Source organism: Schistocerca nitens, chromosome 8, assembly GCF_023898315.1.
Source record: "Schistocerca nitens isolate TAMUIC-IGC-003100 chromosome 8, iqSchNite1.1, whole genome shotgun sequence".
In the NCBI taxonomy this organism is placed as follows: Eukaryota; Metazoa; Arthropoda; class Insecta; order Orthoptera; family Acrididae; genus Schistocerca; species Schistocerca nitens.
The window spans coordinates 345,728,174-345,755,949 of NC_064621.1; the positions used below are offsets into that span (position 1 = coordinate 345,728,174).

A 27,776-nucleotide genomic window follows, 5' to 3' on the forward strand; every position below is an offset into this window, starting at 1 on the left:
ATCCAAACTGATCTTCCCCGAGGTCGGCTTCTACCAATTTTTCCATTCGTCTGTAAAGATTGGGATTGGAATTATTATATTCTTCTTGAAGTCTGAGGGTATTTCACCTGTCTCATACATTTTGCTCACCAGACGGTAGAGTTTTGTCAGGACTGGCTCTCCCAAGTCTGTCAGTAGTTCTAATGGAATGTTGTCTACTCCGGGAGCCTTGTTTCGACCCAGGTCTTTCAGTGCTCTGCCAAACTCTTCACGCAGTATCACATCTCCCATTTCATCTTCATCTACATCCTCTTCCATTTCCATAATATTGTCCTCAAGTACAGCGCCCTTGTATAGACCCTCTATATACTCCTTCCACCTTTCTGCTTTCCCTTCTTTGCTTAGAACTGGGTTTCCATCTGAGCTCTTGATATTCATACAAGTGGTTCTCTTTTCTCCAAAGGTCTCTTTAATTTTCCTGTAGGCAGTATCTATCTCACCCCTAGTGAGACAAGCCTCTACATCCTTACATTTGTCCTCTAGCCACCTCTGCTTAGCCATTTTGCACTTCCTGTCGACATCATTTTTGAGACGTTTGTATTCCTTTTTGCCTGCTTCATTTACTGCATTTTTATATTTTCTCCTTTCATCAATTAAATTCAATATTTCTTCTGTTACCCAAGTGTTTCTACTAGCCCTCGTCCTTTTACCTATTTGATCCTCTGCTGCGTTCACTATTTCATCCCTCAAAGCTACCCATTCTTCTTCTACTGTATTTCTTTCCCCCATTCCTGTGAATTGTTCCCTTATGTTCTCCCTGAAACTCTGCACAACCTCTGGTTCTTTCAGTTTATCCGGGTCCATCTCCTTAAATTCCCACCTTTTTGCAGTTTCTTCAGTTTTAATCTACAGTTCATAACAAATAGATTCTGGTCAGAGTCCACATCTGCACCTGGAAATGTCTTACAATTTAAAACCTGGTCCCTAAATCTCTGTCTTACCATTATATAATCTATCTGATACCTTTTAGTATCTCCAGGGTTCTTCCATGTATACAACCTTCTTTCATGATTCTTGAACCAAGTGTTAGCTATGATTAAGTTATGCTCTGCACAAAATTTTACCAGGCGGCTTTCTCTTTCATTTCTTAGCCCCAATCTATATTCACCTACTATGTTTCCTTCTCTCCCTTTTCCTACTCTCGAATTCCAGTCACCCATGACTATTAAATTTTCGTCTCGCTTCACTACCTGAATAATTTCTTTTATCTCATCATACATTTCATCAATTTCTTCATCATCTGCAGAGCTAGTTGGCATATAAACTTGTACTACTGTAGTAGGTGGGGGCTTCATGTCTATCTTGGCCACAATAATGCGTTCACTATGCTGTTTGTAGTAGCTTACCCATACTCCTATTTTTTTATTCATTATTAAACCTACTCCTGCATTACCCCTATTTGATTTTGTATTTATAACCCTGTATTCACCTGACCAAAAGTCTTGTTCCTCCTGTCACCGAACTTCACTAACTCCCAATATATCTAACTTTAACCCATCCATTTCCCTTTTTAAATTTTCTAACCTACCTGCCCGTTTAAGGGATCTGACATTCCACACTCCGATCCGTAGTACGCCAGTTTTCTTTCTCCTGATAACGACGTCCTCTTGAGTAGTCCCCGCCCGGAGATTCGAATGGGGGACTATTTTACCTTCGGAATATTTTACCCAAGGGGACGCCATCATCATTTAATCATACAGTACAGCTGCATGCCCTCGCGAAAAATTATGGGTGTAGTTTCCCCTTGCTTTCAGCCGTTTGCAGTACCAGAACAGCAAGGCCATTTTGGTTAGTGTTACAAGGCCAGATCAGTCAATCATCCAGACTGTTGCCCCTGCAACTACTGAAAAGGCTGCTGCCCCTCTTCAGGAACCACACATTTGTCTGGCCTCTCAACAGATACCCCTCCGTTGTGGTTGCACCTACGGTACGGCTATCTGTATCGTTGAGGCACGCAAGCCTCCCCACAAACGGCAAGGTCCATGCTTCATGGGGGGGTATCATTCAGTATCATTTATTATTATAGGCCTATGTCCACTAGAGAATTGCGCACAAATTTAAATTCCAACACGATATTCTCTCGATAACTGTACTTCTATGTATTATTATCATTTATTATTTATTCCAGATGTCCGATTTTCTCGGTGAGAGAGCCATTCTCCTTACATCCATAACAAAAATCTATCACAAGTTCAAATCACCAACACCATAATTGATCACATGTACAAGCTTTCTCCATCACTTATCTTTTTTCACTGGTAGCCTATCATAATCGCGTCAAATAATAAACCGCACTTATAGTAAAGTAATTCACGTCCTTTGATTTTGAAGGGGGGAAGGGACTGAAGACTTTATTTCAAGCAGTACGGTCATCACTTGTTCTCCAACACAGTCAGCACACACATCTTTGATATCGCAGTGCAGTCACCACGACATCTGCGCTCCAACTGAATTAGTTCAAATCCTCGCCACCCACTGGCCAGCACGCGGAGACACTGCCTACGCCTGTCACGTGAGGCGTCCGGCCACTAGTGCGGGGGGCGAGCCCAGCGATCGTTCCCACGTCGTAAACGTGTTTTCGCTGGACACACTGGAACTTGTCGAGTTTGACATCACAGCGGCCCCTTGTCCGCTCACCTCGTGTATTCGTCGCCTCCGCGCGTTTCCCGCCAAAATTGTCTGCCTCGGTGCTGAATCACACAACGGTCGACCGTTCCCTGAGCAAGTCCGAACCTGCAGATACTGACCTCACACAGCCGTTCGTCACGTGTCCTTGTGCGATCGAGAACGCAGTGCCACACTTTTGGCGGCAAAGTTTGCTCGACAGTGGAAATCGCCATGATTATATAACAGCACGTTTGGACCGCACTAGAACGCCCACTAATTGCCTCGCTCTCGCGTGTGCGTAATAACTGTACAATCTCTGCGCCACTGCCCCGCTTACGTCGCACACCCTCCATACACGCGACGGACATAGCCTTCTGTAAATATCTGGAAAATGACTCTTTATTTCAGACATTATGGTCATGCAGGTGTGTTCCAACTGACTTCTCCATGCTCACACAGCGAAACTGCAGAGCGCAGCTGATGTACGCACGGCCGGCTGTGCCTGCTCCCTGGCCGGCTGACGTCAAGCAGTTTACAGTAATTCTGTTTTGTTCGTACGTTTGAGAATTCTATTGATGTGTACTCAATACAATTCGTTAATTAGTCTGTAAGGTACGATTTCATTCTATAGCTTGAAAATGTTTGTAAAGTTATGCTGAAGTGTCTTTGATGTATTTTTTTTATCTTTTTTTATTTGAGTGTGGTATCGTGTATAATGCTGTGGTTTTGTGGAGGTTGTTTCCTTTGGTTAAAGAATTGATTGGTGAGACTGTTGTCCTGTAAAGACGAACTAAGGTGGTGTCAGCTGAACGAGTATCCTGTAAGTGTTAAAGGACTCTGGTCCTCAGATGATGTTTAAATGTAGATTGGCAAGCTTTCTGCCACTCGAAGTTTGCTATCAGTTGGTTTCTCTTAGAAATGTGAAGATGTTGTGATGTTTAAGAGTATCGGAACAAGGATGATATGGCGTCACTTTCAATTTATTTAAGATAGCGGACACTCACCCCCACCTCAAACCACACCACAGCTCCCCCACTTCCCTTCCACATCCACACTTCCCCTACCCTCTCTCATTTGGAAATTGGTGGGAAAAAAGCTCGATCTGTATTGAACTGCAGGAGTGGAAAGACATAAGGTAATTTCTATAATTTTAGAGTTATCGTGTATGTTCAAAAAATGGTTCAAATGGCTCTGAGCACTATGGGACTCAACTGCTGTGGTCATTAGTCCCCTAGAACTTAGAACTACTTAAACCTAACTAACCTAAGGACATCACACACAGCCATGCCCGAGGCAGGATTCGAACCTGCGACCGTAGCAGGCGCACGGTTCCGGACTGCGCGCCTAGAACCGCGAGAACACCGCGGCGGCTATATCGTGTATGTTCACTATCTGCTATCCCCACTACCCTCCTCTCCCCCCCCCCTCCCTGCCACTTTGGAAGGAAATTCAAATTTTTGGTGATAAATGTATTCAGTTCATGAGATGTTGAAGTTGTACAGAGTGGAGTTGATGAATTGTGATACCTGTAAGCACTCAGCTGCGAACTGTGTCCACAGCGCCCTACGTGAGGATTGAATTGGAAAAATAATGGAGGATCGTAAGAAGAATATTTTTCAGCAAAACCAACAGTGTCAGTTACATTGCAGAGGACGTAATATATTGTTTATTTATAAAATTCAGTTTGCAAATTCTTTATTTAATCACTTTGTGGGAGAAAGAGCAGTGGATCTCTATTCGGTGGAAAAACTGCTGCTTATTTAATTTTTGAAGGTGCAAGTGTTGTAAAATACTTGGAGAAAAAAATTATCGAATTGTCAAAATGTAATTAAATACACAAATCTATGACTTTTTCCCAATCGCACGTGTATTTCCAATCGCACAGGTAATACTGCTACTAATTTGTCATCAGCATCAACACAAACACACACCACGCATAATTAAACTGCTACAGATCCCAACTGCAGCACTAAATATAGTCAGTCCAGACATAACTGGCAAAACAGAGGTCTTTTTGACGGTAAATCACACACTGCGAAAAAATGATAGGTGGAAACGTCGGACAGGTAAACATAATCACGAAAAACTTCAGAAAACTGACCTGACACCACTTTACACCGATCACGTGCATAAAAATTGATGAGAAATCATAAAAATCGCGAGAAAACAGCCTCTCAGACAATTAAATACGTCCCAATACCCACTGCAAAACATTGCAGAAGAAAAAATGTATTTGCACTGCTATAGCATGGTGGGAAACGCTCAGTCTGTGATTTCCTGGTCTAATTAAGATTAACGATGTCCTCATTACATTATTACAGATCATCCAGTAACAAATCACAAAAATCAGCATGTATAAAGATCAAAAAATATCGCTAATCGTGATCTAAATATACCACCTAACATGCATCACGTATGGAGTCTGTAATGATACTTGCACCTTCCAAAGCAGATTCACAGCGCTAGAAAACACCATCAGAGCAATGCACCTAAGCGCCAGCGGTCTGCGGGGCCAGGCTGCCAGTCCACGAAGGGCCTTTGGTTTCTTTGTCAGTAGAACGGAAGCGGCCCGCCTTTGATGGCGTCTTATAGCAGTTGTATTGGCCTCTGGGGACTCACACAACTGGCGGCTCACATTGACGCAGTCTGTCGGCTTGTAGTGGTTGCATAAAAGACGTTCCTGGAAAACCTGCAAACCGTTAAGGGTTCTGGTTCTGGCTTGTAGGGGCAGCTTAAAACGATTCCTAGAAAGACCGACAAAGAACGGCGAGTTTCTGTCCCCACACACAAGTACTTCTGACAAAGGTACCTAGAAAGGTTTTATTCAGAGACCAGAATACTGATCTTGGCTTTGATATAGCCGACAACCAATTTTTCCAGGGTGGACCTGTGAACACCGACAAAGATATGCTGAAATGTTGACCTTACAAATACCACCTGTCCCAGACGATCATGCACCAGCTTTGATGTAGCTGACAACAGGTAGTCCAGAAAGAACGTGAACTCTGAGAAAGACAGTCCTGGAAGAACAAGAAAAATGGCTCTGAGCACTATGGGACTCAACTGCTGTGGTTATCAGTCCCCTAGAACTTAGAACTACTTAAACCTAACTAACCTAAGGACATCACACACATCCATGCCCGAGGCAGGATTCGAACCTGCGACCGTAGCAGTCGCACGGTTCCGGACTGCGCGCCTAGAACCGCGAGACCACCGCGGCCGGCGAAGAACAAGAACTGCTTGCTGTCTCATCTGCGTTCTATGGGACAGTACCTAATGTGTCTGAACCTCCTGATCAGGGTTTTCCCCCACGTGGAAATTGGTGGGAGAGTAGCTCACAATACCAAAACCAGAGGGAGCTTGAAACTGTGGCATCATGGTTTTCCCCCCTGCCCAACCCACATCTCCCCTCCCTACATCTCCTTAATTCACCCACCTGGAAATTGGCTGGAAAAGTTCAGTCAGTGATGAGCTGTTGGTGTAGTAAGACATGTCTTTATTTCATAATTTTTTGGATGTGCAGATGTTATCCTGTTGGAAAATGCTTCCTAAAGTTTTGTTGTGTATGTTCACAATGGTGTGTGAAGACTGACTGGTCTTCTTCGCAATACTGCCACCAGAGGGCGTTTAAAACTGGTGGAAAATACAACGTGTTTGGGATGTGCAGATGTTGTTCTTTAGGAAACTGCTTCCCAAAATGTTCTCGTGTGTGTTCACGTTGGTGTGTGTAGACTGGGCGCTTAAATGTCGCTGGGGTGAATACGAGGATGTTGAACAATTTACCTCCCCTCCTCCCCCAACTGCAAACTGAAACATTCTGAGATCTGTTTTTGAGACATGCCAAAAAGGATCAGCTAGTCAACAGAAGCAAAATACATATCTCTTTCGTACTATATCCTAAAAGTTGTACAAGCCTGTAGACCTGGGTTTCCCTCATAACACAGTCCTGTAGAAGCTTTCTTACTGTTTTCTGCCAAATTAGGTGTTGGAAGCTTCGATACTCAAATGGGAATCCCTGGAGGGAAGGCAATGTTCTTGTCAACAAACTCTATTGAGAAAATTTAGAGAACTGACGTTTCAAGCTGACTGCAGAAGGACATTTGGTGTAACAATCACAAAGATAAGATACGAAAAATTAGGACTCATATGGAGGCATATGGACAAAAGATTTCTTTCTCTCACTCTATTTCATGTGGAGGGTACCCTGTGCCACTACTAGTGACTTTCTTTCCTAAGAAAGATGTAGATTTCAATTTAGTCTAACTATTAAGGTGTCAGTCAATCCATTTATAGGCCACAAAACTCACGAAAGAATGTTGTCTCTTCTTTATCGAGAAGCCAAAAGACGGAATTTCTGCTGGTGACTTTCGGTAAACACCTTCGTGTTAGCCACTAATTTTCTCATTACAGTCACTTTGCAATACGTATGTGAGCAGCCGTAATATGTTTGTCCACAACACTTGGCAGAAGCTGTATAAAGCTCACCTCTCAACTCCCCTTTCGTCAGAGCCTCGCTTACCTGTTATATTCTCACGAATCTTCCAGTCTTTGGTATATACCATTTGAACCCCCCTGATTTCGACGAGTAAGAGATGTACCCTGCCAAATCACAAACGCCTACTAATTCTCTGGAATGCCGCCACGTTCCGACATCACCATTCTATTAGCTAGAAGGCTGTTTGGTCGTCCACTGGTCACTGATTAGGTAGAGAGCTGTCACAACGAGAAAAATAGCACACTAACGTACAGGAAGAAATTCACAACCATGCAGAGCGTACGAGCAGTCGAAAAAGAAATTCAGAAGCTTAACACCTAAAATTCACCGACATCGAATAATTGTCTATAAAATATCCCCCTCCAGGTGGCGCAATCTCCTTTATCGTCTTCCTATGATTACTACGTTAGAGATACGACAGTGTAATGGTGTCAGTCTTCGTTGACACCATAGAATTTCGTGAGAAATAAATCACGGTTTGTTTCAAATGGAGCAAACCTAAATAACACGAATCTAACGACATCACATAGCTTCCAATACACTATCCATAGAAACATTTACATTGGTGAAACACGGTAGACGTACCAGCATATCCATTCATACCCCAGAATCAACAACGCAACATAAATCATTGACATATTTCAGATAATATTTTAAAACTACATACTTAAATACCTTTGTTTACCACAAGCCTTAATTAGATAACGGGTTAGGCTCTATTATTGTAGCCACGCAAATCAGGTAGCAAGTTATTCTATTTTGCCATTTAACACGCGTCGTGACGAGGAAAAGGATGAATGCAGCTAATTAACTGAAAGTCACTACTTGGATTCAGTATTTGATGATGCGCTCAAAATCAGTGGACAAAGGTGGCTTTACGCTCGCAAAAAGCACACGCAGAACACGAGCATAAGGTGGACATTAAATAAACTGCTCCTTGTTCAGTCATTTACACACCGACGAAACAAATAATCTTCGCCGAATTACTGGTGACGTCGAATCCCCTGTTGCTTGCAAATAACGCAAAATAATGGTCAAAATGTCTTACTTTAAGTCCGATGACATCCGCAGGGTACGAGATTCAATGGAAAACCAGTCCTCATCCCCTTTGATCCATTTGCGACCAAGACAGTAACATTGGCTGCCATCACGGTCTTAACGATGCATCATACGTGACACGAGTCACGCCAAACATCAACAAAACGGCGTGGCCTCCTGTACGCTCTCAGACGTCCGCAATTAGAGTCCCTGCTCCAGCCCGACGCTCTCTCGCAAACCCGGCAGGCAGCCGGCCGCAGCAACTCCACAGGATAAGGAAACAGCAGAGCGCGAAGCGGGAATTTCAGAAGGAATGCGCTACAGACAAGGAGGAAACGCAGTGAACCAACCGTGAAATTTTGTCACGATTCAATGTGAGCGCACATTATTGGTGAAAGTGACTATGCAGTGTCGAGCCGTCGAATCGTTGTTACTCCTCAACAGTGCATATCACTTAACCACAAATGGTTCTATGCGTGTTAATGTCCGGATTGCAGCTGACAATAAGCTCATAAAGGTATGAAAAGGGGGGGTCACTACGCTTTCAGCAACATATTTTGAGCTGCGTTTCAAGGTCATTCTCCCTTCGGAAATACAGGAACGTAAATCATTGTAAACAAGAACTGTCATGGAATTTTTAGCAGTTTAGCGGATAAGAAAAACAAATACTCTCGCGCAAAATCTTTATTAATTTCTTCACGTACATTTGCAGCTCGAAAACAACCCTTTGTTTATGTTTTCTGGATGTAGTTTTAATAACATCTAGCTTAATTTTTAACATAACTTAAATCCACACCTGAATCAGATATTTCTGTCTCCATCCAGTAATTTGACAGGCACAAAGACGGTATGTTCTCGAAATCTAATACGTGTCTATTCTTGTTCCTATAAGCTATCACCTTTATATCTTTAGTAATTAGCTCTGTCCCTTCTTACAGTTCTTCTAGACGACAACATTCGGAGATTTTAATTTTACCTTTTATTTCCTCCATGACACTATTGTTAAAGCACTCCCATCTTCCTGCGTGTACGCCAATAGCTCTTCTCCTACACATTCTTGCGGAATTTCTGTACAGAACTTAAAGTTTACAGTTTTTCCAAACAAGTGTCCATTATTCCATAAATTATAGACATTCAATCGCTTTTAAACGCCGCAAATCGCTGTTCTGTTGCTAGGTGCACAAATATCCATTCGTCACTTTTAGATATAATATAACAACATTTTTAAGAAAGTCCAAATGGGAATGGCGCTTTATTAAAAAATTGTTCATGTATCCTTCAAGGTAGTAGACATTCTTGATTCCATTGATTTCGGGCAACACCCCATCGCGTGGCCAATTTCCAGTGCTGTTTACTGTAAATGTGGATATTTTATATTCCACAGACGTAGCCAGATTTCTACACACATTATGTTTAAAGCGATATGTAAACCTTCTCACAAAGCTGCAATAGCTATTTCTTTTTCCAATTGCAGTTTATATTCTTCCATTATGGCAGTTGTCTCCGCCACATACTCCAGTTTTTGTTTCTTGACTTCAGTGTCATTCATTTCCAGTTTTGTTACCTATGCACATAGTACATTAACTGTACTTAAGGGAGATATTTCCTTAATATGGAGTGGTTTAGGTTGTTCGACACATTGGTTCTTTTCCTTATCACTTTTGACATAACATTGTTTGTGGGAACCAGACCCGACTGGGCAATATCTATATTTGATGGTATTGTGGAGATTAATGTCCTAGATTGTGAAAAACATGTTTCTCTTGCTTCAATGTAAAACTTCTGTATAAAACTTATATCAACATTGTTGGATTCAATAGTAAGAATCTCCATATAGTTTACAGGTAGTCAATTAAAATTGTATGCAGACAGAACACAACTTTTAAACTTTCCTCGCTCTTGAGAGTGTGGCAGACTTACTTGCACACCAGTCAATTTACCTACAGGTGGTAGTGCGCATTAAGTAAATTGTAGAGTATAGCACTGTACTTGAGCGCGGTTTTGGGTGGATTGGTACAGTGCACTAGTGCTATGGTGCTGTACCTGAACGCTATTTAACATGGAGTGGTATAGTGGTATAGTATACTAACTGGCTAGAAGACTGTAGCACCTTATGTGAACATGGTTTTACATGGTGTGGAGTGGCACAGCGCACTAGCCAGACCATAGTTCTGTACACTGACGAGGTTATTGGTGGGGATGTACAGGGCATTAGATAGATAATATACCCGCTCTAGCCAGACGCAGTATGTGACTATGCAGCCTCAGGCAGGATGACGCTCCTGAGGGGCACTCCCCCCACTCCTTCCCTCCCTCCCTCACTGCAGCAGACATCATGGTGTGGTTGTGTGTGTGTGTGTGTGTGTGTGTGTGTGTGTGGGTGGGTGGGTGGGTGGGTGGCTGAGTGGGTGGGTGGGTGTGGATATGTATGCCCTGTCAGTTGTTTGTGGTGAAAATCGGTCGGGGGAAGTTGATCCATCATCCCATTCACTTGCGTTCAGGACCTGTAGGATCTCCGAAGCCATCATTTGCAAGCCAGCTAGTGAGTGGAGTCGGTTGTGACATTGTTCCAATGAACAGCTCATCCGCTGATGTCCCCTAAGCGCCCCCTGCTGTCCTACCTACGACAACAGAATAGGACATCAGTGGGGCCGATGCAGAGTCCTAGAATTCGCACTAGTGTCCTCTTCCCCACACTCGCCAGTGGCAGAGTCCTCTTCCCCACCAGTGCCAGTGGATCAGTTGTTACTCCAGCCTACTTAATCTTCTTCCACCCCCACCCCCCCCCCCCTCCTACCAATGGAGCAAGCAGCCTTGGCACTGCAGAGGGCGTGTGCCAAACATGGCATGGATAGAGCCTCTGACCCATGCATTTACATAGACCTACTAGTGGCAACAGATCTTGTGTGGCGTTCCTAATGCACATATCAATCCCCGTAGAGTGAATATTTGCCTCGCACTGTGCTTTGTTTCCCTGTGCTCAGTTGTCAGTCGCTCATGCTGGTATTGTGTAGTGTTTTCCTCCATGTTCATTCTCTATGTAGTGCTCAGACTCTCTGCTCCAGACGGATTGATTTGCACATCGAGATTCGTTTCCCTCTTCCAGATTTCAGCTTCACAGCTTTTAGCCAAGCCACTATCAGCTAATGTAGCCACATTCACGCCAGCAGTGACAGTTCATGGCATTGTCATAGGTTGTACAGATACTAAAATAATGTTTCTACATTCTGAAATATATATTAAATACTACTGCAGTCACAGTTCATGGCATTGTCATAGGTTGTACAGATACTAAAATAATGTTTCTACATTCTGAAATATATATTAAATACTACTGGTTATTTTGCAATCTCATGTTATAACATTCATTCCAAATTTCATAGCAAAAATCAGATTTATTAACTTTGTTCGTCACATCTGGAGCTGCACCTAAAACTAGTGTACTTATACTCCTGGGCGCTGCAGCCCTATGCCAGTCAAATTACTATTTTACATACATTCAGATATCTAAATATGTCTAAATATACTCCTGGAAATGGAAAAAAGAACACATTGACACCGGTGTGTCAGACCCACCATACTTGCTCAAGACACTGCGAGAGGGCTGTACAAGCAATGATCACACGCGCGGCACAGCGGACACACCAGGAACCGCGGTGTTGGCTGTCGAATGGCGCTAGCTGCGCAGCATTTGTGCACCGCCGCCGTCAGTGTCAGCCAGTTTGCCGTGGCATACGGAGCTCCATCGCAGTCTTTAACACTGGTAGCATGCCGCGACAGCGTGGACGTGAACCGTATGTGCAGTTGACGGACTTTGAGCGAGGGCGTATAGTGGGCATGCGGGAGGCCGGGTGGACGTACCGCCGAATTGCTCAACACGTGGGGCGTGAGGTCTCCACAGTACATCGATGTTGTCGCCAGTGGTCGGCGGAAGGTGCACGTGCCCGTCGACCTGGGACCGGACCGCAGCGACGCACGGATGCACGCCAAGACCGTAGGATCCTACGCAGTGCCGTAGGGGACCGCACCGCCACTTCCCAGCAAATTAGGGACACTGTTGCTCCTGGGGTATCGGCGAGGACCATTCGCAACCGTCTCCATGAAGCTGGGCTACGGTCCCGCACACCGTTAGGCCGTCTTCCGCTCACGCCCCAACATCGTGCAGCCCGCCTCCAGTGGTGTCGCGACAGGCGTGAATGGAGGGACGAATGGAGACGTGTCGTCTTCAGCGATGAGAGTCGCTTCCGCCTTGGTGCCAATGATGGTCGTGTGCGTGTTTGGCGCCGTGCAGGTGAGCGCCACAATCAGGACTGCATACGACCGAGGCACACAGGGCCAACACCCGGCATCATGGTGTGGGGAGCGATCTCCTACACTGGCCGTACACCACTGGTGATCGTCGAGGGGACACTGAATAGTGCACGGTACATCCAAACCGTCATCGAACCCATCGTTCTACCATTCCTAGACCGGCAAGGGAACTTGCTGTTCCAACAGGACAATGCACGTCCGCATGTATCCCGTGCCACCCAACGTGCTCTAGAAGGTGTAAGTCAACTACCCTGGCCAGCAAGATCTCCGGATCTGTCCTCCATTGAGCATGTTTGGGACTGGATGAAGCGTCGTCTCAAGCGGTCTGCACGTCCAGCACGAACGCTGGTCCAACTGAGGCGCCAGGTGGAAATGGCATGGCAAGCCTTTCCACAGGACTACATCCAGCATCTGTACGATCGTCTCCATGGGAGAATAGCAGCCTGCATTGCTGCGAAAAGTGGATATACACTGTACTAGTGCCGACATTGTGCATGCTCTGTTGCCTGTGTCTATGTGCCTGTGGTTCTGTCAGTGTGATCATGTGATGTATCTGACCCCAGGAATGTGTCAATAAAGTTTCCCCTTCCTGCGACAATGAATTCACGGTGTTCTTATTTCAATTTCCAGGAGTGTAGATAAAGGGTTTCCTGAGATCATTGGATGGGATTGTCCCACTCCTCAACAGCGATTCGGCGTAGATCCCTCAGAGTGGTTGATGGGTCACGTCGTCCATAAACAGCTCTTTTCAATCCATCCCAGGCATGTTCGATAGAGTTCATGTCTGGAGAACATGCTGGCCGTTCTAGTCGAGCGATGTCGTCATCCTGAAGGAAGCCATTCACAAGATGTGCACGATGGGGGCGCAAATTGTCGTCCATGAAGACGAATGCCTCGCCAATATGCTGCAGATATGGTTGTACTGTTGGTGGGAGGATGGAATTCACGTATGGTACAACCATTACGGCGCCTTCCATGACCACCAGCGGCGTACGTCGGACCCACATAATGCCATCCCAAAACAGCAGGGTACCTCCACCTTGCTGCACTCGCTGGACAGTGTGTCTAAGTCGTCCAGCCTGACCGGGTTGGCCGTCTCCAACGATTGTCTGGTTGACGGCAATGCAATACTCATCGGTGAAGAGAACGTGATGCCAATCCTGAGCGATCCATTGGGCGTGTTGTTGGGCCCATCTGTACCGCGCTGCATGGTGTCGTGGTTGCAAAGATGGATCACGTCATGGACGTCGGGAGTAAAGTTGCGCATCATGCAACCTATTGCACACAGTTTGAGTCGTAACGCGACGTCCTGTGGCTGCACGAAAAGCATTATTCAACATGGTGGCGTTGCTGTCAGGGTTCCTACGAGCCATAATACGTAGGTAGCGGTCATCCACTGCAGTAGTAGCCCTTGGGCGGCCTGAGCAAGGCATGTCATCGACAGTTCCTGTCTCTCTGTATCTCCTCCATGTCCGAACAACATCTCTTTGGTTCACTCCGAGACGCCTGGACACTTCCCTTGTTGAGAGTCTAGAAGGTATTGACTGTCTAGGCATGGTTGAACTACAGACAACACGAGCCATGTACCTCCTTCCTGGTGAAATGACTGCAACTGATCAGCTGTCGGACTCCCTCCGTCTAATAGGCGCTGTTCATACATGGTTGTTTACATCTTTGGCCGGGGTTAGTGACGTCTTTGAACAGTCAAAGGGACTGTGTCTGTGATACAATATCCACAGTCAACGTCTATCTTCAAGAGTTCTGGGAACTGGGGTGATGCAAAACTTTTTTGAGGTGTGTATTTAGTTGCAGCCTTGGATATCTGGGCAGGTAGGAATTTCACGACCTTTTCAGAAGATGAAGATACCCTTAGCGGTGTCGAAACCGGGTCTAAGACAAAAGATAATAAAAATTGGCAGCTCATGGGCTGTGTACATCATCCATTTGAAACCTATTCACAGTTGGTGCTAACAGCGATGTTCTAGCTTATGTACCTTTTTCCATGTTATTCTATAAATAGTTTATAGATGTTTACCTATTTTTTATCAGTAATAGTGACATGTTCTCTCGATTACTGGTATCAAGAGCTTTCAAATGATGTATTGTACATATACATTACGTGTCTGCTTCATTAGTTCCAGACTTTATAAGAAATTATAATTACAAATGTTAATAACTTTGTTAATAATAATTTTATTGCAGGGTACTAATTTTAGTGAGTTCATTTCACAATCGTGAATCAGACATTGTCTTTAGAGGTTTCGTTGCATGTCTGTAATCTGTTTTGGTATTTCAGTGAATATGTTAGGTTTTCATTTTATACACTCACTTGGTCATCTTAACTCATTCAGCAGGTATGCTACCTGAGTTCCCCCATTACTGGGATTGCCAACCGCTGCTACCTGATGCCTAACACCTACCTCACGCCAACCCTTGCCATTACCTTACGGTCACTCTGTCCAGCCGTAAAAACCCAGCTCATCCAGCCAAGCCATATTATGGGAACCTGCCCGGCACAAACATATCAACTGCATACTCATAATTCTTAGGGGACTTGTCGCTTTTAATGTTACATCTTCTCATTTTGCTGGGATTCCGGTCTTGTGTTCTTCGTATCGTTGTAAAACATTTTTGACAGCAGATGCAGTGCTGATATCCTTCTGTTTTGCTTCCACTGGCCATGCTGAACAACATTTCGACTGAAATCTACATTCAGTTAACACCAGACAGTATTAAAACTGAAGCAGAAGATATGATGAGTCGCTTTCCTAGTTTAGAACATTAACTGAATTAATAAATTTCTCTCTTTTTTAGAATGTCATTGCATGTTACCTTACTTTCGACACTGAAACTGTGAGTATGTGTTCCAGAGGAGCCATGGTCCTGGTAGCAGTCATCCTCATCGCTTCTACAGTCTGTGACATCGTCACGTCAAAGAGCAATCAACTGCAGAAAGGTAATAACACTGACGAATTTCATCTAGAGTTCCATTTATCTCCTATAAGAAGCATGTGCAGTTCATATAAACATAGTTGCCGATCAGAAAAGTTTCTGTTCAAAGCCAATACAGTCCTCAGGCAAAATTGGCGTAAGAATTGAAGCTTCAGGCTGAAGATATCCATTTGGTGAAACACCGCGGCCTACTGTGCGAATAGTCCATAACTGCCTGCTGCAAGTCCTCATCTGGTGGGAATTTTCGATCCTTCAAGGCCTTTCTTAAGGAACCGAAGGCATGATAATCGCATGGGGAGAGATGAGGACTATAGGGGGGGGGGGGGGGGGCGGAGGGGGGAGTGCTCAGGTTTCTCCCACTATTCCGTATTAGATGAGGCTGGCCTCCTGGAACGACCAGCGTCTTGTGTGAAACCACGACCAGCACGGAACTTGGTGCACCATTCCACAATGGTGCTTTCCAAAACATGTAATGCTCTAATATGTTCTTCATTCTCTAATGGATGTCTACCGGTGTTAGTCTTTCGAAAGCCAAGAAAATAATAACAGCCTGATGGTTCTGTTTGGACGCATTTGATAACAACGTCGTCAAAGTTCGTGTTTCCACTTTTACTGCACGCGTGTCAGAAAGACACAAATGCCACACTAAACCCTTGCTACATGTCGGTGATTATATACCTGCATCAGAATCACGCTACGTTGCATATACACTGCAGCAACGCCCTCAAACGGAAGCTTTTTGATTGCCGATTATATTATCATACATTTAGAACCAGATGGCCTCGCAGTCGGGAGGGTGGCGGTTGAAATATCCACCTTGCCATCCATATTTAGATTTTCCACGTTTTCTTAAAAATTCTTTCGGCAAGTGTTGGGATGGTTGCTTTGAAAACGAGAACATACATTACCCACACCATCCTTCATCAATCTGAGCTTGTGCTCTATCGCTACTGACCTCGTCGTCGATGGGGCGTTAAATCCTTGTCTTCCTTCCTTCTTTAGAAATCTGGTCTGTCAGGCGTCAAAACTTCTGATCAATCGAACAAGAATAAATACGTTGACACAAATGTACAGGATTACACGAATATGATGAATTTATCTTACCATGGGGAAATGTTCATCTCACAACTGATATCAAATGGGTATACTCTTGTACTCGTTATGAAACAGAAGCAAATAGCTTCCGAATGTAATACTGAGAAATTTCTTTTGGTGCCTGAAACTCATCCTACTTCAGTTCTTGTAGACTGCTATCTGGAGGTTGGTATGAAAGTATATGTCTTTCCAATGCTCCCCAGACATGCTACACAATGGCAGACCAGAGGAGCAGACAGACCAGTCAAATATCTGCACATTTCTTAGTGAGTCTGTTGTGTGGGGTATTGCATTGTCTTGCTAGAATATATCATTTGTTATTCTGGTCGTAAAGGTATGATATCAGATTTTCCATTCTTGCCACATACTGGTGAGCGTTCAGGACCTCTTCAAGAACTGCCTCACACAATTTCTCCAAGAGTTGGTGAGGTATGGTTCTCCCAGTATCATTGATTCCCATGATCTTTCGTCAGGTCAGTGGAGACGAACGACTGCCACAAACAGAAGCGAGGCTAATAACATCACTGAAAACCAATCAGTATTGCCACCAGATCAGTGACTGTACTTAATCACACTGTATGCTGATTTCAGTGATAAACTTCATCTGAAATTTTTGCTAAATACTGTATCAAATTCTGTGCGACCATTGACTGTTTTATTTGAGTGTTACTTATATTTAATATCGAATATCTTTGGAACAGAAGTAAAATAATGTTAAAAATAGAGTAAAAATGCCCGTTAGAGTAAATAGAGTAATAGAGTAAAACAGAGTAAAAATACCGAATACCTTTAGGTCTTCGACCGCGTTAGGGTGAGAATCATTGTACCATTACTTGCATAGTTTTCATCTTACCAAATACATTCAGTACGTAACGGTATTTAGTAATGATTAAAAATACATGTATAGTAAGAAACTCAGGAAGCATTACAGATAGAATCACACAACGAAGCTGATCACTTATTTACACATATAGCGATTGCTACAGAAAATTATTATTCATTTCCAGTTTTTAAGTATTTGCATCTTTACAGGTAAAAATAAGGATCCATGGATCAGTCACAGCTTCTAGTGAACAAAATTTTCACGGAAATACAGAGTGCTTCAAACAAATGACAAACAAAGACTTGATCATTTGTGAATTACATATGGTGTAGCAGATTTCAATAATTTCATATCTTACGTCTGTATAGAAAGAATCACGGATTAATTGTGATTCAGATCGTAACAATTTTTAGGTATTTGACTCGATACAATGCTAAGTGGACTCAATGTCTTCATGAATCGACGGTCAGCGATGGTCCAAAGAAAATGTTGAAGTTACACAAACACAATGTAGACTTAATACAAACTCAGAGTCGACTTGCAGTCTTCTGTCAGTGGCTGACAAAAAGTGTATGAACTTATACAGAAGCAAAGTCGACCCGAGGCTTTCTCATATTGTGCTGTGCTGAAACCTTCACAGAAAATGAATTTGTGCAATACCAAAGAAGGCTCATGGTCATATGGCTTAGTGCTTTATAAGAATTTGCTTAGGTGATTTAAACTCATTGTACACTCATTGTTTATATATACTGTGCACCCGCCGAGAAACGCTTGCATTGAGGGAGCGTCTGGTTGATGACCGCAAGCAGCCCCTCCACCCACATCGTCATCATAGTGGCGGTATGCCGAGGCAATGTGTTACGAGTGCGCAGGTGCATGTCAGAAGACTTAAGTGTTGCCAACTCTTTGCTGAGTACTTCACAGAATCATGAAACAAAGTCAAATCGCAGCATCAGTGCTTAAGACTCATTCGCACAATGCTACCAGCTCTATGTTGTGAGCTGATGCCTCTCACGGTAAACAAATTCGTGCTCTATACAGAACTTGGTCCCGATCCGCTGCACAACCTATAAGCTGGTACTATAAAGCCTTTCTACTGGCTCAACAATTATTAGCGTTCAAAACGTTTAACCTAAATAAACAAGGGTGCTTGATAGAGCAGAAAGCTCTCTTAAACTCACACTCATAATAAAAGTGACGCCACAAGCACTCCTCGAGTACCCATATGTACCACACACCCCTCGCAGAAAGTTTTAGGGTTTAAGAATGCACACGTCCTGTCAACAATCATGTTCACAGCTGAGCATGAGACCGTCGGCTACCGTTCGCAGCCAGGCGACTCGTAAGTTCTCAAAACTTCAAAGCTCGTCACACACGCTTTTCATTTGTGATAGTGTTTGTGAAAAGTTCACTATATGCAGGAACACAGGATTATAGTGCCCAAGGATTCACAATACATTAGCACCTGATCGAGATCGGGCAGGGTGAGTAAATATCACTACTGTACATATTCTTTTGTTTCGTGTTGACTGATATCACACAGAGGTGAGACAGTTTTTCTTCACCAAAACGTTAGCCTGTTTATTCATTTAACAATATACAGAATGTCTATGGACCACTGCTAGCCACACGACAGTCTATAAATAAGATGTGCACCAGAACTTTGCAAAATGTTTGGATTCTAATCCCAGGATCGTGACAATAGTCTCTCCAAGATTCTCACACATAAAATCATGCTCTGTTAAATTACATTTAGTCATTTGACAATTAACTAACAATACTCAATTACAAACGGTATGTTTTCCATGGTGTAACAAATATGATAATATGAACAAAAGGTTGGTGCATCAAGTCTCCTAAACCAATATATTAGAGAAACAAAGCAAAACGACCATTGCCAGAAAAACAACAAAGCTCGTAAATGCGAATGCCAACATCGCAATGCCCCAGAAGCTAACGTTACATGACGCACTTTAAACATCTACCCAGTAACTCATATTCTGCATACTGTTCAGGACATAGACAAAAAACACATACATACAAAGCTTTAATCAAAATACATTTGAAAAACATGTGGTAAAGTACATTTAATCCAACCCAAAAATCATAGAATTTAAATTTGTGTTACTAATTAGGCACTACAGATTACTTCCACTGATGTGTTTAGTTAATAAATTTTAAAACTGCTATATACAGTCTGATTATAGAGATCTGTACCTCATAGAAACTTGTAGGATAGCGACCAATGCTACGTCTATGTGTGCTACAATGAGTAGTCCATGTAATGACTGGTCATGAGTGTCCTTATGGGACATGCTTCAAGCACAGAAAGTCATCCGCGAATAGGTAATTGCAATGAAATATCACTGATTAGTGACACAGTTAAAGAGAGGATCCACACCCACAATCACTAACTGTCAGTTTACTATTTAACATTACGTAAAACTGTAGACAAGGAGGCACAAATCAGTGTGTATAGGACGCAATTATCAAAACATGAATCAGCATTCTAGTACACCGTAGATTATCATACAGTGTGGCATCGTTTAAGCGAATAATTCACGGCTTTGCCTAAGCCTTATTAACATTACGTACATTCGAGCAAAAAGCTATCTCAATCAAGGATTATTTGATAAGATGTCAAGCGCTCTTACATATTTTCATTGACATACACATATCCAGAAACACTATACAATACTTCGCAAATAAAACAAGTACAGGCATAACTACAAGCAACATTACAATAAATCTATACTTTAGAAATTTTCTTAGATCTCTGTAGTACTCACGCCTATCAGCTTCACAAGAATTGGGATGTGATAGGAGGAAACATCCTTCGTGGAGAATTTTCACAATACGGTACGAGCCAGTACACAATAACTGACACTTCTTGTTCAGTTTCTTGAGAACAGATGACTTAGGATGAGATCTAGGAAGCACCATCTCGTCTAAATCAAACGACTGCTTTCGGCCTAGCTTTTTGTCATTCGCTCTCATTCGTGTCACAGCCCTAGCATTCAAAGACACAATCCCTTAGGTGTTGTTTCTTCCCGTGAGATGTCACTTCTTGGGGCGAGTGGAAGTGGGGCCACCCACTCGTTTCTCTCTACTTTGTTTAACATAATCTCGTTTGGTGTGTGTCCTTGGAAAGATGTGGAAGATCGATTTCCTCAAAGAGGGTGATGAAGTCAACCCACTTTGTTTATGCGTAGTATGGGTTCGAGTTAAACGGTTGAATTTCTGTAAATTTTTTTCTGTACAATTACTTTCCGGGTGGAAACGTAAAATTAAAATCTGCTAGATGTTATGCTCACAAAAATCGCCCAGTAAAATTCGAAGCTTTATCGGACAATATGGCATTCGCTTTCCGAAGCTAGGGAAGCAGTCATTTAACATCTTCCCTTCCTTGAGGGTATGGCCAAGCTATGTCAATGAAGGCGATTTCTCGAGGTTTAGTTGTCAGAATCGGTGGAGAGGAGGAGATAGAGAGACAGAGGTGGGAGGATGTGATGGGCAGACACAGGGAGGAATTGGTGGACCCAGAGAGGGGTAAGAGGAGGTGTATTCAATATATGTGTTGGACACATACACAGGTGAAGCCGGTGGAGAAGCTAGTTGTAAATATTTTCCAGACCAGTTTTATTTTTGTCATCCTGTACTTGCTATTTTAAAAGTTGAGCCACCGAATTAATGAAGACGTCTGAGGTAACTGCCATTGCAACAAGTCCGAGAATGTTTTTCTACAACACTGCCATTGTGTAAGGCTTCATTCTTAAGTTCATATCGAATTCGTACTAATAGTAGTTAACTTCACACAAGAAATATTACTTAGATAAGAGAAGTTGGACAGAAACAATTGAGAATGAACAATTATTAAGTAGAGTTGTTGAAAAAGGATAAACATTACAGGAAATGTAAAGAGAAAAAAAAGTTGTTAGTGCACTGTCTAAGAAAATAATGCCTACTGGCAGACTACCAGACAACAGTTATTAGTGTATTCTGAAATTACATCTCCTAATGTCATGGTTTCAGGACATTAACAACATTCAAATAAGTCAAACTAATGATAATATTCACAAGTAGAACGTAATACCACGACCTCAGTTGTTAAACTGGTCAGCGAAGTCATAGCCTCACTTTGTTTGCATTACTGCTCCACACAATGAATAAGAGGCAACATCATTTCCTGTATACGAGTGCAATCAGTGGATGAAACCCGTATCACTTTAATCATGTCAGACCAAAACAGCATTTATTCATCCACCTTATTCGACAGCTGCGTATGGACACCCTTTATGGTGAGGACTGGATGTTCTAATTGATGCATGGGTTCTCCTGAGACAATAGTTAATGCCCGTCACACAATCACCAAACTCCCTTGTGTACAAGGTATAGTTTAAATAAAAGTTTAATGACATATTTGAAAATACTTGTCTTCCGACTGAGCATGTTAGCAGTTTTTAAAGACATTTCCTAATTTAAATGTTAATCACAATACCATTATGCATTTTTGCAACTCTGTTATTTTAAAACTAAAAGATCAGTCGGGGTGGATTTTCCTACAAATTCTAAAAGCTGTCTTCAAAATCTCTTATGACGCCGTTTTCTTCGTAAATCTCTGAAACGTCAAAAATTAAAAGAAAAATGATTATTTGTTACGGTCATAGATGGGATTAAATTAAAAATTAATTGCAATGACAATTTTATATGCCAATATTTGAAGGTATGGTATATACTTTGGACGGACGGAATATTTTGCGACACTGTGCTTCGAGTTTGCTATACACTCGCTGACGAGCGGATTCCAAACAATACTAACAAAAAAATATTCTGTTTTATGTGATATAGCCACAGCATGTGCTTCCACTGGGCACTCATTTGGCACAGGCAGTGAGTTGGAGGGATGAGGAAGAGGAGTCCAGGATTCACGAATGTTGCAGGTTAGATTGGCTGACAGTAACGTGGTGTGGCAAAGCAAGTTCTGTTACACGAAAAACGTTACGTTTGATGCTAACTATAAACGCTGCATGTGCAGATGTAGTGAGCCACATTGGATAACTGATTACTTACAAAAAGATGTTACTAATAAATAAATCCCCCTGAGATTTCGTCTTCTTATCGTTACAGGCATGGTGTGGCAAGCATTCTCGGTGCGCAGAAACTGGATCTCTCTCACAGCCATCAGTAATTCGGGCTTCGGCAGCGTCCATGGCCTCAAGTGCCTCTCCATGGCGTGGGTCATACTCTATCACGTCTACAAGATTGACAACGTTACTCCCGCCATCAATTGGGACACAACTGTTCCTTCGGTGAGTTCAGTGTGCATTGTGTACTTCAGTAACCATTTAAATGAAATCAGCTTTATTTATTTCATTTACTCATTACTCCGTTTCGTTTCCGCTGTACATCCCTCCCTTCTTAATGCAAATATGTTTTTCCGTAGATTTCATTCCTCAACTATTCTGGCTATTAGCCGTTTCGTACTTTATTTGACATCTTAATTTTCAAAATTCTTCGCCAACACTGCATCTGAAACGCTTTCACTTTCCCACAATGTGCAGTACATTTCTATATAGTATTTCGCATCTGGTGTAACTTCATTTGTAGGCTAATGTTAATATACAAGGTGTTCCATTTATCGTGACCAAATACCTGTTTTATCCAGATGCTATATAAAAGCCGGCCGATCTGACCGAGCGGTTCTAGGCGCTTCAGTCCGGAACCGCGGTGCTGCTATGGTCGCAGGTTCGAATCCTGCCTCGGGCTTGGATGCGTGTGATGGCCTTAGGTTAGTTAGGTTTAAACAGTTCTAAGTCTAGGGGACTGATGACCTCATATGTTAAGTCCCATAGTGCTTAGAGTCATTTGAATCAGCTATATAAAATATGTATGAAGAAAATGTTGATTAGCTACCAAGGGGACATTGACAAGAATGATTGCCTTTCTTTTTACTTCCTCTGCTACGAAGATATGAATAAAAGTACGCCTTTCCATATAGCACCTTATATCTTTTACTCGTTAGCCACTTGTTTCCTTTAAAAGCACGCCTGTGTGTGTGTGTGTGTGTGTGTGTGTGTGTGTGTGTGTGAATTCTTAAGGGACCAAACTGCTGAGGTCTTCGGTCCCTAGACCTACACACCACTTAAACTTAGTAGAACTAACTTCTGCTAAGAACAACACACACACATCAATGCCCGAGGGAGGACTCGAACCTCCGCCGGGAGGTGCCGCGCAATCCGTGATACGGCATCTCAAACCAAGCAGTCACTCCGCGCGGTGCACGCCAGTCATTACTGTTTTTCTGACTTACATTCTCCATAGAGGCGTAGAATGTCTACCTGCTATTCGTTGCGCTACATTTTCTGATCAAATGTAACTGGACATCTATTAGTGGACGTTAGTATAGGGAGTGAACCTTCGCCCTTATGACGGCGTGAACTCTGCTGGAGACACTTTCACTGAAGTATATGAATGTGTGTCGAGGAAGGGCAGCCTCTTTCATACCACGACAAACAGCGAAAGGTAAAACAGCGTTGGACGAATGATTATGCTGAAATGAAGACAGTCCTGCCGACCGAAAAATGCCGCGCCGCAATACTAAATAAAAAGTCACGCTGCACGGATACTTTCGGGAAGGACCGAACAAAGCCGAGACAGGCCGAGCTTGGGCCTGCCCGCTGCCTGCACTTCGCGCCCACGTGCTGCTAGGCACGGCATAGTCAGCGCTGATTTAGAACATCCCATTCCAATTATGCTGAAGACTTGCTCCAGGTCCACACAAGCTATGAAGGCATCGTCATTTTTATGTTTGTTGGCACAACAACACCAAATTACCACCAGAAATTTACACTAAGGACACAGACGCGAATATCGTAAGAATGAACTACAAATAACATCTTCTCACCCTATAACAATATTACCACACTCTTAAAACCATCTCATAAACGATCAGACCAACTTGGCTAATCACATACTTATTAGATTACTAGACCACACAGAATGTTATTAACTATAGGCACACAACTTCAAGTGTGTCACCCACCACCTCACAGTCACTCAGTTCCAAGTCATTACTCATATCTAGTGCTAGATGCTATCCCTATAATCACTGGCCCTCTCCCAAACTCCTGCACCAATGCATCCATTTTTCTGCTGTACATCCAAAATTTGTCTAATTTATACACACACACACACACACACACACACACACACACACACACATATATATATATATATATATATATATATATATATATATATATATATATATATATATATATATATAAATGTGGAAGTGTACAAAATAATTCATTGACAAGATTCGCAGTACTCACAACATACAACCTAAGCGAAATACAACTTAACATACGAAACCACTTTTCCAGGTATGAAACAGGTAAAAGGATAACAATAACTCTGATTTTATCCATACTGGATGAGAGGTCGTGATTGTGAATATACATGTTAAAAAATATATCGGCTCAACCACTTGTTTATAGTGTAAAACACTAAGATTGACGCGTTTCGGAAGTCAAGCTTCCATCATCAGAATAATAAAAAGTAAAAGAACCTGTTAAAACTCGCTGAAATGGAACATGCACCAGGCACAGTAAAATTGATAACAAAATTAAAACATCGTGGCTACTTCCCTTCTTGCAGCCGTGTCTTCCAAGGTGCATCTCCACGTAGTCGTAAAAATATTAAAAAAAACTTTAAAATGGTGTCGCCTATGGTGTTCAACATCTAACCACATGGCTCTCTCCTCTATCGGTGTAAACCGCCCGTGATACCACACACCACGTAGCCAAACACGACAATGAAACGCGAGTGAGCTCACGCGCAAGTAAACAAGGAAGTCACAGAGATGTCTACACAAACAGATAACGTATCCATGTTCCAAGGACCTCATTAAATGATGGTATCCTGCCAATTGCTAAAAATGTAGTTACTAAAAGAAACCAGTGAAATGTTTAAAAAAGTTATTTGTATCATCAGTTAGCTGTTCATTCAGTGTGTTCTGATTATCCATGCTTTGTATCGTAATTTCCAGTTGTTCTAGTAGATCCATATATATATATATATATATATATATATATATATATATATATATATATGAATGTGGAATTGTACAAAATAATTCATTCACAAGATTCGCAGTACTCACAACACTCAATCTAAGCGAAATAAAACTGAAAACACAAAACCACTTTTCTGAGTATGAAACAGGTAGAAGTATAGAAATAACTCTACGAAGACAACAGTAAGGAGGCAATCGACTTTTCCTTTCTTTTATTATATTTCTTTATTTTTTATTTTGAGTCATCAGTCATCTTACTGGTTTGATGCGACCCACCATGAATTTCTCTACTGTGCCAAACTCTTCATCGCAGAGTAGCACTTGCAACCTATCTTCTCAATTACTTGATGGACGTATTCCAGTGTCTGTCTTCCTCAAAAGTTTGTAAACTCTACTGCGCTCCCTCAAGTACCATGGAAGTTATTGAAAACTACCCATATCTCCTCGCATTTTCCAAGTATACCTCCTTCTCTTGTGATTCTTGAAAAGAGTATTCGCTATAACTAGCTGAAATTTATTACAGAACTCAATTAGTCTTTCTCCTCTCTCATTCCTAGTATCAAGACCATATTTTCCAGTAACCCTTTCATTTACTCCTTCCCTTACAACCTCATTCCAGTGCCTCATGATCATTAGATTATCATTTCCCATTTATGTACTGATCTACCAGTTCAGTATCCTCATGTACTTTTTCTGTCTCTTCATCTTCAGCTTGTGACGTCGGCATGTATACTTGAGTTATCGTTGTCGATGTTGGTTTGCTGTCGATTCTGGTGAGCACCACCCTATCACGAAGTGTACTTACTAACACACCCTCTGTCCTACCTTCCTACTCATAACGAATCCAACTCCTGCTACACCATTTCCTGGTGCTGTTGATGCTACCCTATACTCATCTAAGCAGAAATCCTTGTCTTCTTTCCATTCCACTTCACTGATCCATTGTATCTAGATTTAGCCTTTGTATTTCCCTTTACAGCTTTTCTAACTTCCCTGTCACACTCAGGCTTCTGATATTCCACTCCCCGACTTGTAGGACGTTATCCTTTCTTTGGTTATTCAGTCTTTTTCTCATAGTCGTCTCCCCTTTGACAGTCCCCTCCCGGAGATCCGAATAGGGGACTATTCCGGAATCTTTTGCCAATGGAGAGACCATCACGACACTTTTTCAATTACAGGCCACAAATCCTGTGGTTACACGTTACGTGTCCTTAATGCAGTGGTTTCCATTGCCTTCTGCATCCTCACGCCGTTGATCATTGCTGATACTTCCGTCTTTAGGAGCAGTTTCGCACTCCATGGGTAAGAGATTGCCCTGAACCTCTGTCCACTCATCCGCCCTCTTTGACAACGCCATTTGTAGTATGCCGGAAGTCTTCGGCTGACAATGCTGATTTTTGTTCAAAATTTAAGCGGTGGCAGGGTCCAAACCTGGAACCAAAGACGTTTGTATTACTAATAGAAAACCCTACACCTAGATCACGGGTGCTAACTTTGTTCCTATTAACTTTGTTTTGCAGTACAAATGTTCGTCGTCTTCCGACGATAATACTAACTTATTCCGTGCACAGTGAAAACAGCAAGACACTTCGATGAAATAACACACCGAATAGTGTACTGAACATTCCTGCCTCACCCTCCTTTCGTCATGCACGTAATGTCAACGGGATTGTGCTAGGATATGCATGTATTTTAGTCAGCAAGCTCTCAGACCAGTCGAGATTTGTTCCAAGTTCAGAAGGCATAACCGGAAGTGACGCCATGAATTCGTAAGGGGACTGTTTTAATATGTGTACCTATGCTTAGTCAGCGGAGTCTCAGACAAGTTGAGGCCTGCTGAGATATTCAAACTTGCACAAACCGTATTTCTCATTAGAGAGATGTGGGCTGCACATATTGCACATATATCAGGTAGCTATCAGACACTATAACACTGGACTGCCAATAACAATTAGAGAAAGAAGTGTGTAATATTAAAGAAGGTGTATTTAACAGTTATCCATGTCAAATTCCCCAGAGTGATCTGCCTGGGATATTTCAGCAACTTCATATAGACGACTATTGGCTTATGGATCTTGATTTAACGCATGATTTAACAAAACGGAGATACGTGATTACCTAACACCAAACCGTGACTTCTATGTGCAAGGAGATTACTGAGGGAACACAATGTGATTGTGAGCACGGATAAGACAGGTGGAATAGGCGGTTTAATGTGGAAGAGCTACAATTACAGTATAGGGATATATAGATGATTCATACGTCATCAGAAGCCCAGAAGTGAACATTGATATCAATAATTATCTTATTGATTTTGTTAAGTGTCCCTGATATGTGTT

The 27,776-nt window shown here is 42.5% G+C and overlaps 1 protein-coding gene across 2 annotated transcripts in view; it reads left to right on the top strand.

Annotated features, from left to right (window-relative positions):
* LOC126198824 (nose resistant to fluoxetine protein 6-like) overlaps positions 1-27,776 on the top strand; it is a 304,466-nt gene that overhangs the window by 105,390 nt on the left and 171,300 nt on the right. For both annotated transcript variants that reach the window (XM_049935395.1, XM_049935396.1), the window contains exons 4-5: positions 15,361-15,446; positions 22,488-22,669. In XM_049935395.1, the coding sequence (XP_049791352.1) occupies positions 15,361-15,446; positions 22,488-22,669 (268 nt within the window). The remainder of the gene's footprint in view (positions 1-15,360; positions 15,447-22,487; positions 22,670-27,776) is intronic.